Here is a 12,257-nt window from a genome sequence, read left to right as displayed (position 1 = left end):
ACTCCAAGAATAAGCAATTTGACCAAAATACCCTTAATTAAATAGAAAGTTAATTTTTTCGTGGTCATTCTTTTGAACCAAAAAATAAAGATTAAGTTCGACTATTATATTGTTTATATATTATTTAAATCTTTTTATTTAATTAGCGTAGCATATTACCAGTTTATGCCCTTCGATGTATTCCTAGGTTCATAAAACTTGTGTTATCTATAATATCCAAAGTTGTGGCTTACTGATCAATAAAGTAGCAGAGAATTAAAGGTGCAGTCAGGATTTTTAATATAAAATGCAAAATTAAAAAAAAAAATATCTATTACATATACATTAAAAAAACAAATTGACTTTTGTGTGGATAATGTAATTTTCTGATGAGAGAGTCAAATGAATCTCATTGCACCGGGCTCCGGCCCTCATGTTTACATATAAGCAAAGATAAAAAGTAGTAGGTAAATTTTTTTCTTATTTATTCAAGATTTAGTAGAGTCACTTTTGCGGTGAAAAGCGATAGATAGCCGATAAAATTAGTCCAGGTAAGCATAATCTGACTCGAAAACCACCATAATCAGCGAAAAAAATAAGCTTATGTCATCTCTCAAGTCTCACCTATTTAACTCTTGTTTTGAGCTTCATAACATATAATGTAGCATGTAAAGGCGAAATCATAGTTCTAAAAAGCAACAAGTAATATTATTTTAATCAATAAAACTTGGAATGCCAATTCTATTCTTCATGAATGAAAAAATAGATCTATTTCTTGGCTCTTTGTTTTTTCCCCCCTTTTTTTTTTTTTTTTTGGTAACCAGCTCTTTCTAAATCATAAAGAATTCTCTAATGTACTCAACTTAGACCTCGATGCTCCATTTGTTAGCAATTTAACATAATAAATCCATGAAGTAAGAAGTTGGTATACCTGTTTGAGCCATACTGGGGGATTTATATTAGATTGGGTGTTCCTTTTCTGTTACAACCATATGAAGAAAAAAGTTTGTGTTTATATAACGAATGGAAGAATTGAAGTTGGAGTAAAAATCCTAACTTGTTTAGAATTGATATTTGCCAATTTTATCAACTAATTTACTCGAAGTTGGAATAAAAATCCTAAATTGTGTAGAATTGGTATTTGCTAATTTTATCACCTAACGTTTAAACAGGTTTTGTAGTCAAATTTCATATGGAAATTGGCTATTATGCAGTCATCAAGTTCGAGTCTAATTTCAATTTTTGTTTTAAATAAGGTGCAGTTTATGCTAGTATAGAATTTGATAGTTCACAAATTTTTAGTGCATCCTTTGTGTCGAGTCCTACTTCATGTGTTTTAATTCATGCAATATTAACACCGTTCTATACGATGGTAGTAATAAACATAATTAACATATTATTTTCTTTAAAAAAATGTTAATAATTTACTTATTTAATTAAATCATTTATCATTTCTTTATATAGACCAAGGTAGTGTTGCTTATGCTATCCAGAGGACGAAAACAAATGTTGGACCAAATACAACATGTTAACCGATGGAATCCATAGTAGACATATTAGATCTCACATCGGGGATTTGAACTCATTATATGGTCTTACGCAATCCTTGATTCCATGAATTAACGTTGGTATCAAAGCTCGGGTTCATCCTAATTTTGGAACTCATTATATGGTCTTACGCAATCCTCGATTCATGAATTAACTTCGTTATCAAAGCTCAGGTTCATCCTAATTTCTTAGTCCCCCACACCACCCCCCCCCCCCCCCCCCCCCCCGCCCACCACAATTTAGATTGTCCACCCTTCAAATCTCTAGTCCTAGACACATGTAGGGGTGGGCATAGTTTGGACCAACCCGATCGATATCCGAATTTTTTGGATATTTGATTTGAATTTTTGGACTTTGGAATTTATTTTTAAAATTTTTGAATTTCAGATTGGATATCGGATTTATGAAAATCCTAAATTTTTATACCTTATATTTAGGCTTACCCATATTATATCATTGTATGCGCCTAATATTAATCAGTCCAAATGTCCAATAGATTACTATCCTACGGCCTTTTTCGTTATAATATTAAGTCCAATATAGAATTTTCTACCAAATTAAATATAATATAACTTGTAAAACTGGAGTTTACATCACTGCTTTTAAGAATAAGGCAACTTCCAATGAATCAGAAGGAATAATGTAGAACTGAACTATGCGACTTGATACCTATAGGTTTAGCGGTAACAACTCTTTGCTAAACCCATATATTTGGTTTCACATTATGCTAAGACCGATAACTTGATAACTGGGGCACATGAATTTCGTTCCTAATAACCTGCCTTAAAGGCTCAAAAGTCCAAATCGAAAATCTAAAATACCCAAACCGATTAACCCAAAATTGAACTTAAGAAATCCAATCTGATCCGAGCTTATTTCGGCTGGATTTAAATTGTAATTTCTTCAATCAGAAAGCCGAAAATACAAACCAAAATTTTCATATGCAATCCGACGGCCCAAATGCCCACCCCAAGACACGTGTGAGGTGGCAGCTCCAACATTGATTGGGGATTTAAAAATGAGTGCCTTTACGATATTGAATAATCCTCACCTCATGAGCTGAGTTGAATTATACTCAAATTTCACAGCTTCCCAAACACGAACTAGAAATTTCAGCAAAATATAAGATAGTGATGATCAATATCACTTATCAATATTAGCTTCTATATTTGTAATATTATAAAACTTACTGCCCCAACAGAATTTATCTAGGTCTGTTTGGAAAGCCACCTGGTAATTGGAATTAGCGTAATTACTAGGCTAGTAATTTCACAGCCAAGTAATTACACAGTATTATAATTACAACGACCTATTTGTTTATCATTACGTAATTACAGTGTAATTACAAGCGTATTGTTTGGTTGCACAGGTGTAACTACATTTAGTTTAATTTAAAAATAAAATTTAATTATCAAAAATTTAAAACTAATATTTGAAAAATATGTCCCTTTATAAATAATATTAAATTATGTATTTAGCAGCGCATTATTTTCTTAATAATATAGTAATAATCATATATTTGTGACTAATTTACATATATATTTTTCAAATTAATAATATTTTAATTTTACTTAATTATAAAAATTAAAAGGCGACTTTTTGGTGAGAACATCATGAATTGAATGTTTGACAAAAAAAATAATATTTATATAATACCATACCATTATCTAAATGTTTGACAAAAAAAAAATCAAGTGAAAAGTAAATAGCATGCAATGTGAAATGACAAGTCAATAGTATTATACTAAAGCAAATAAATTAAAATCGAAAATATAACCTAAATTCAAAATACAAAAAAGAAATCTAATATAATACTCTTATATCAAATTCCAACATTACTTAAGCAAGTTCCAACGTAACTTAAGTAAATATAATTTAAAAGAAAGGAAAAATATAAGTCTATAACCTCATTCACAATAAAATTCTACTTTAATAATATCACTCATTATATGCTAAGTTTGTTAATGACTCATTCTCTCTAATACTAAGAGGTGTAATTTCAAAATTAGAATAATAACACAGTTATGCTAAATGAATAAAATAAAAAAATACGAAAGAATTACGAAATCGCAAGTAAGGTTGGGAAGGAGAAAAAAAGAAATGAAAAATAAATAATATAAGAAGAAAAATATATATTTTTTAAAAAAATAATTAAAAAGTAAAAATAAAAAAGAAGTTAAAATAATAGATATAAAAATAAATTAACCATATATGTAATTACAAGGTGTAATTACACCCAATTCTCAAACACAAACCCTTCCCCCCCGCAAAAAAAAAAAAACCCAAAAAAAACTCCCCCCGAGGACAATTAATCAATTACACCTAATTCCCGCTTAGCCAAGTAATTATTTGATCGAACAAACATGTCGAACTTTGTAATTACACCCAACTCCAATTACATGCTTAGTACGTGTCAAATTATTGATATAATGTGTTAATAATAGAACATGATAAAAATAAGTTTGTACGACGGTGTATTATTAATTGGGGATGATTCGACAATGGGTTTGGAGCTTTTATGGCATCAAAGAGGGAGACATAATTTCATCACAGCATTAGAAATCAGGGAAAGCAGCAGTAGACACAGAAAATGAAAAGAACAAAGAAAACCAAGTTAACCCAATGGTTATCGTTTCAAGAACGTAAAGGATCATTGTTTTTTACATGGTATAAGAAGGGGTAGAGAAAACGCAAGGTTCTCAAGATTCTCAATCGCTCTTTCTAGAAAGAACTACACTACTGTTCTGTCAACTTCTTACATTTCAACTGATGAAAACATCAAAAACTAGTTCAAACCACATATCGATAAGTAACATAACGGCCTGCAGTCTCACTTGGTCTAATAATTTTCACGACTTGGCCACGTTTTAGCCCGTAATATCTAGCAATTGGGTCCGTGATCTGAATCCGAGGAAGCTGTTTCAGCAGAAGAAAGTATTAGTTACTCAATTAGATAGAAAATCGACAACAGTAATCAATCGCACATATCTAAATAGCATAATTCAAAACAACGGGAGGGGAATCAAGATGATAGATGGGAACAAAAAAATCAGCCTAAGGGAAAAAGCAGAAGATAACAAGGTTTCAACGATCTATCACAAAAAATAAGACACAAAGGGAAAAGTGGTTAAATTTTTCTATACTACTAAGGGAACGAGACAGTTTCTGCTTTAACAGTATAATGAAGCATGCTGATTTATCTTCTTCTTTCTATCTCCAATTACACCCCTCACAACAAACTCATTCCCAACGGGTTGAAAGGGAATACTAGCTCAACAAAAATGCCTTCAACATTATGCACGCAACACGTGTCTACTGGTCTTGAGTGTATTATTATATGAGGTGAAAAGGTTAGCTAGTGCAATGATAATAGAAAGACGAACCTGTGTTTCTTTCACAGTATATCTTTCCAACAAGGACTTCTTTTCTTCAGGAGTGAGTGGCTGGTGCTCAGGAATTAGAACATGATTTTTTATGTTCACCAACATCTCTGCCTCCTGAAAACATTAATCATACGTCTTGAAGATTAAGAATATTAAGCATTCAAAGACAATAGATAACTATCATATCATATAAAGCAACTAAACATCTAAATGTGCATATTAGAAATCAAGCGAGCTCCCTGCTTTTCCAACCATATGCATATTGAAGACTTTCTTTTTAGGGAGTATCAACCATATGCGATAACGGAATTATATAACATAATCTGATTCCTATATTTTATTCATATTAACATTCACGGTCTCAATGATATCTTTTTCATAATGAGCTGCCACAGTGCCACCACTTTTGGCATACGCCACAGATTTCTATCCAATAACATTAGCCATCAACACAACAGCAAATTGGAAGTCTAATGAATGTCAAACACTTTTCCAATGAAACAAATGACTGAAGTGTTCCCCTCCCCCTCCCACCCCTAAGAATAAGAATGACACTAATTACGAGAAAACCCAGAGGACAAGCTTCTCGTTCAGAACACATATCTAGGGTAACATGAAGTGGCATCATCACTATGCCATTTTGATACAAAGATAGTCCACTTATCAAAAAGTAAATGGTATCGTAACAACATACCGTCTCTCTGATTTTGGTGGTCCTATTACTTGAGTAGTGTCACGTACTCTAATGAATAGTAGTCAGACCAAAATTGAAGAAACCAAATAAAGGTATGAAAAATATAAAGATCACAAAATTTCAATCTTTCATTCAAATAGTAAGAACAAGCTCATAATAGAACTAGTGTAAAGTAGACTAGTAGTCACCTGGAAAACCTCCAAATGGAACTTTGTAGATATTTCACTTATGCAGGTACGAGCAAAGGGAGTCAAATTTTGTTGTACAATCAGGATTCCTTGGAAAACATCTTCTTTTTTCATGCGCTCTGTATAAGTTTTCATTGTCTTGACACCAACCTTTGGCTCCTCCGGAAAGAACACATATATCTGCAATCAAAGGGAAATGGCTGAGACATGTGTAGCAAACAATTATGAAGTGAATTGACGAACTGACAGTAACCATAATTGAAATTATGCAAGAAAGGAAATTTAAAGAGCCAGCACACCTGATCAGAACTGTTGTTACGTTTGGCTTTCTGAATTACAAGGTCTTCTCTCTTCATGTTCTCACCATACTTCTGAAGGAACTGATGTTTTGACATGTTTATCTCAAAATCTCCAACAAGGTAGCCCCTGTCGGACAACATCTCCATCAGTGTCTTACGAACTCTGAAAAGTCTTGAGAGCTCCTCCTCTGATAGCGTCATCTTTGTGCTATTACATTCAAAAATTCAAAAAAAAAAAAAAAAAAAAATCAGACATTAGTGGTAAAGAATTTGGTAGAACTCCTAGTTACGGCTAATACTCTGAACACCGAAGGCACCACATGAGATTTCAACATGTCATCTTTGTAACGAGAAACTTTCCCCAACTTCCTTATTACATAATGCATGGACAGAAAACTTCTCTAGCGAAAACAGTTTTTCTTTTCAATAGCTTTTTGTTGCAAATAAGAACACTAATGCAAAAGAAAGTTCAACGGCAATGGTGTATAAGTTGTTATATTATATAGCATATGTGATACCACAAATTTCTTTCTTGAAACTCTCAATCTATATTGGATACCTAGAGACGCTGATTTTTTGTCTAGAAAATTGAAAGTAATCTTGTTTTTATGGTCACTAGATCAAATAATAAAAAAGTAATATCCCATAGGAAACGGGTACAAATCTCCTACAATCCCATAGGAAAGGGATAAAACTTTCCTACCTTTTCTTTTCTACCAATCATATCATTCTATAGATTTGCACATGAATAACAGGTAAAGATCATTTGGAATATATTCTAAACATGGAACTAATGTCCAAAGTTAAGGATGTAAAACTAGCAATTGAAAGGATCGTGTTTGAGGGGAAGGTCAAAGAGATTGCATTCTAAACTTCAATCAACAAACTAATTTTGGATACATAGTACAAATATGGAGGTGGGAAAAAGAGTGTAGTATAGTGAGTAATGGTACTCGATGCATAACCTGAGCGCATGAGTTCATGATAAAGTACAGAAGCACACAAAATATTGAGAATGCAAAGACTAACTTAAATAATCCAGATGATTTCACATTTTTTTAATCTCCCATAGTTGTCATCATCTTCCTAATAATCCATCATTATCTTCTTCATAATCAACCTCGCCATAGTTTTCATTATCAATTGAATCACATCAATGTACTTAGTTGCAAGATATAACAAGGGATAACAACCATATCTTTTTTAAGTGGATCATAACCATACAATTTTGTGTTTCCTCTTCTAATTTCTCCTTGTAGTTATTGGGAACCTTATAAGTCTTGTTCTTTTCTTTAATAATGGCGGTGTCAGGGCAAGCTTGCACACACCTTAACTAATTCACCTGGTACCTATTACCTTCCACCCATGCAGATACAAAACGACTCTATCCACCCAAGCTTATACAAATGAAAAGAGATCATCAAGTTCTTTTTTTTCTTTTGCCTCTGCTGGATTTGAATCTCTCACGGTCCATTCAACTTCATCGGCATTTCTTTTAGTCACTAAAAGCCAAACGGTATTTAAGCCTAAAACTATGGATTCCATTGGTAACTATACAATTACAATTACAATTAAATCAATCTCAATAATCCTCCTATTATACAAGCAAAAAATTCAATCAACTAATTCTCAGGAATGAAGAGCAGTAATCATGTATTTCAACTAATTTTAGTTAAAGAACAGATTTGCAACTAAGGCAAACAATAGATATGTATAGTCCACCCTATAAAAATCAATAATTTTCACACAAAAATTAGTAAGTAATATAGGTTATACAGCAACATATAACTATAATCCATTGAGCTACTATAGCATGGAAACAAAATAAAAACGTACAAAACCTAAGAAGAAATTGTCAATCAAAAGAGGAAAAATAATATGCTGTACAAGAATCAAAATCTAAATGTTACAAGCATAAAGACGGAAACTTTTTCATTTTTTACTTATAGTACCATAAAAAAATAAAAATAAAAAAAGCAAATTACTCTATTTAAAATCATATCAAGTGACAAACACAACTACGTACAGATATCATTATAAACCCCATATAAAAACTTTCCACAAAATTTCACAATCCGATTAAAACTAAGGGTGTGTTCGGTATGGAGGAACATGTTTTCCTAGCAAATAAGTGAATTTCCTACTTATTTTCTCATGTTCGGTTGTTTAGTGGAGAAATATTTTCGTGAAATAACCCGCAAGGGTGGCTCAGTTGGTTGAGCATGGGGCTTTCATAATTGGGGTCTAAAGTTCGAAACCCCCTGCCTACGACAGCAGTGGATTTGCCTTCTGGGTCGAGCTCGTCGCACCGGGCTTGCCTAGTGCGGGTTACCTCTCCTATGTGGTTTGCGAGCTATTGCAAAGGAGCTAGGTTTACCCTGTGCGCACCCAAAGAATAGCGGCTGCGGGTTCCCATGTCATCAAAAAAATATTTTCGGGAAATAGCCACCCCCACCCCACCCCCACCTCACTCCCACCCCCTCCACCGCCCAGGCCATCAGCCCACCTCACTCCCACCCTATCCCACCACCCCACCTCACTCCCACCCCCTCCACCACCCCACCTCACTCCCACCCTATCCCACCACCCCACCTCACTTCCACCCCCTCCACCACCCCACCTCACTCCCACCCCTCCACCGCCCAGGCCATCAGCCCACCTCACTCCCACCCCTATCCCACCACCCCACTTCACTCCCCCCCCTCCCCCACTCCCATCTTCCCACCACCCCACCCCCACTAACCTCCCACCCACTCACCCACCTCCACCATCCCCATCCGACCACCCCACCTCACTCCCACCCCCTCCCCCACTCCCATCTTCTACCACCCCACCCCCCACTAACCTCCCACCCACTCACCCACCTCCACCCTCATCCCACCACCCCACCTCACTCCCACCCCCTCCACCGCCCACACCATCACCCACCCCCACTAACCTACTAACACCCCTCAATATCAACTCAACTTTTCTATCATGTATCAGCATAAGGAAAAAAGAAACAATAATATTGAACAAATTGAATATAGTAAACAGCATATTAACAAATGTAACATCTATGAAGCACTCAAATTAGGAGATAAAGAGAGTGGAGAAATTACGTGTATTGACGAAATTCTGAAAGAAGAAATCCGATAAATGTTGGCGCTTTTATAAGGGTTTTTTCTTGGTTTGGTCGGCACAAGTTGTTCTTAATTTGCTTTGCCAATGAAACAAATTATTAGTAGTATTATAGGAGAAAAAGTTACCATATTTTAAAATTGGATAGATTTAGGTTTTGGGCTTTTGGCACGATTTTCCATTATTAGGTCGTGGTCTTTAAATTTTGGCCAATTTGCACGATTTTTCTTACTCCGGGATGGTCTTTAATTTTTGTCCCTCAAATTGCTGATCTTTAATTTTTGCCCTTCGCCTAATACTCAAAGGTTCTGAGTTTGAATTCTGGCATAGTAAAAAAATAAAAAATTCACAAGATAGAGTTTCGCAGCAAAATTAGGCCTAGTTTAGGAAAAGTTAGGCCTTAAAGCAAACTTTTGTCCAAAATTAGGTCTTAAGGCAAACAACTGCCTTAATGCCTAACTTTTGCCTAAAATTAGGCCTTAAAGCAAACCTCTGTCTTAAGGCTTAACTTTTGGCTGAATAGGCCTAATTTTGGGTAGAAGTTTCGCAGAAAGCCTTGTTTTGCGAAATTCTTTATTTTTATTTTTTTTACTGAGCGGGAGTTCGAACTCAGAACCTCAGGATATTTTCGATCACCTTTTTAAGCGAAGAAGAAAAATTAAAGACCAACAATTTGAGGGGCAAAAATTAAAGACCAGTGCGTTGGAAGGGCAAACAAAAGATCTCTCCATTTCTTTAAGTTGGGCTTTTTATTTCTTACACCATTTTTTTGCGCGGATTGCCCTTCTTTTGGGTAGTCTTTAAATTTTGCCCTTCATATTTGTGGTCTTTAAATTATGCCTCTCATATTGTTGGTCTTTAATTTTTGCCCTTCGCATTGCAACTTTGAGCTTTCACGCAGAAATCATGAGGTTCTGAGTTCGAACCCCCGCTCAAGCATAAATTAAAAAGAAAATTGCAAGGCAAGGTTTGGGTCACGTGTATGCCGGACCCGGCATACTCTTGTTAAGGAATTACAAATTTTATGCCGGACCTGGCATACTCATGCCTTATGGGCAGACTTGGCATAAGTATGTCGGGTCCGGCATAACTTTGATAATTCCTTCACAAGTTTATGCCGGTGGGGGCATACTTTTAATGGGAAAACTTTTATGCCGACCGCATAAACTTGTGAAGAATTATCAAAGTTATCTTGGCCGACCCGATACTTATGCCAAGTCCGCGATAAGGCATAAGTGTGCAGGTCCCAGATAACTTTCGTAATTCCTTCACAAATTTACGCGGGGGCACACTTTTAACGGGCAAACTTTTATGCCGACCGGCATAAACTTGTGAAGGAATTATCAAAGTTATCTGACGGCATACTTGTAAGTTCCCATAAAGGCATAAGTATGCCGTCCCCGTATAACTTTAATAATTCCTTCACAAGTGTATGCTGTTGGGGGCATAGCGAAATTTAAACTTTGCCTTGCGAATTTTTTTTAAAATTTTAACTGCGTGTGGGTTCGAACCTGGAACCTATGGGTTTTAGCCGAAGGGAAAAATTTAAAGATTTCAAATATGAGGAGCAAAATTTAAAGATCACCCCAAAAGAAGGGCAATTCTGCGAAGTGCTCTAACAATGGAGGAAGTGTACAAATACATTTTTTTTGCGTGGATTGTCCTTCTTTTGGGGTGGTCTTTAATTTTTATTCTTCGCTTAAAAAGATGGCACAAAATATTCCCAGGTTCTGTGTTTGAATCTCCGTTCAGTAAAAGAAAAAAAAAAATCTCAAGGCAAGACTTTGTCTTAATAATTAAAAGTTTGTCTTATAAGGCAGACTTTTTGCAAAGCGTTGCCTTACGAGTTTTTATTTTATTTTTATGACTAAGCCGGAGTTCAAACCCAAAACTTCGGAATATTTTAGGTGAAGGACAAAAATTAAAGACCACACCCAACGAAGGTCAATTGTGCAAATTGTCCGTACAAACACTCAGTTTTGGGGCCATTAAATTGTATCCAAAGTTGAAATTCAATATATACGCTTTTAAACCACTTTAGACATCAGGCATATGGGACCGAAGTTTGGCAGAGTGTTGCCTCGTTAAGGCCAAACATCAGATTTCATTAAAGTTGTGATCTTTGTAAGGCTAAACTTCGGACATATATTGACTTGCCAAGACATTAAACATTTTACTAAAGTTGCAGTCTTGGCGTAGCCTAACTCCACACAATGTTAACTGAAGTAGTGGCCTTGTAAGGCTTAACTTTAGACATATAATGCTACACTTTAGATATTTTGGCATGAAGTTCAGTTTCTCAGAATTAATAACTTGTTTTTCAAATTTCAGCAATTCAGCACACAATTCAACACAAATCTACAACAAAGAAGCTTAAATTTGAAACATAAGTTCCATATTCATATTAAAAAAAAAAGGTCAATAATCAATTTGTCGAAAATAACAACAAATTTAACAAACGCATTTTGCGACAATGGTGATTTATCATTGTTTTCAAGCTTTTCCAACAACACACATTTGATTTATACTTAATTTACGTATTCAGACCAAGACCACTTCTTTAAAATATTATACTTTAATTGCTATAAGTTTGAAATATAGTATTATACAACAATTAAGGAGGAGGAGGAGGAAAAGTAAAGCAGAAGCAATTTTGTCTGGAGTTATCCATAATTGTACTTGTTAAACTTTTTAAAAAATTATGTAGGGCGATCAAATAAGGTACTCGGTGAAATTTTTGGCCCTTTACAAATTTTTTTTTAGTTTTGTGACCTTTTTACAAGAGATTTTCATTTTTTCACACATAAGAGATATTAAAAAAAACACGTAAGAGATCTGGAAAAGACATTTTCTTCTATTCAAATTATAAAAGGCCAAGAGATCCTATTTCCCCGAAATTTTTCCTCTAACAATTTATGCACAAAATAAAATTACTCAGTAACTTTAAACCTACTTGCAAACATATTCATTTTCTCTTTCTAGTATTTCACTGGTCCTATAAAATTTGGTATCCCTAACGAAGGGAACTTTGATAATTAAATATCTA

At 34.6% G+C, this 12,257-nt stretch overlaps 1 protein-coding gene across 1 annotated transcript; it reads right to left on the bottom strand.

The window, feature by feature from the left end:
* Positions 1 to 4,138: 4,138 nt before the first annotated feature.
* Positions 4,139 to 9,253, bottom strand: LOC132068451 (DNA-directed RNA polymerases II and IV subunit 5A-like). The gene is made up of 5 exons (XM_059462045.1): positions 9,193 to 9,253; positions 6,092 to 6,299; positions 5,793 to 5,972; positions 4,911 to 5,024; positions 4,139 to 4,443 (listed from the first exon to the last, which is right to left on the bottom strand). The coding sequence occupies exons 2-5, from the start codon at positions 6,290 to 6,292 to the stop codon at positions 4,318 to 4,320; spliced, it is 621 nt and encodes a 206-aa protein (XP_059318028.1). The 5' UTR covers positions 6,293 to 6,299; positions 9,193 to 9,253; the 3' UTR covers positions 4,139 to 4,317.
* Positions 9,254 to 12,257: the final 3,004 nt, after the last annotated feature.

Source organism: Lycium ferocissimum, chromosome 8 (genome assembly GCF_029784015.1).
Source record: "Lycium ferocissimum isolate CSIRO_LF1 chromosome 8, AGI_CSIRO_Lferr_CH_V1, whole genome shotgun sequence".
NCBI lineage: Eukaryota > Viridiplantae > Streptophyta > Magnoliopsida > Solanales > Solanaceae > Lycium > Lycium ferocissimum.
This window is presented reverse-complemented; position numbering and strand designations above follow the sequence as displayed.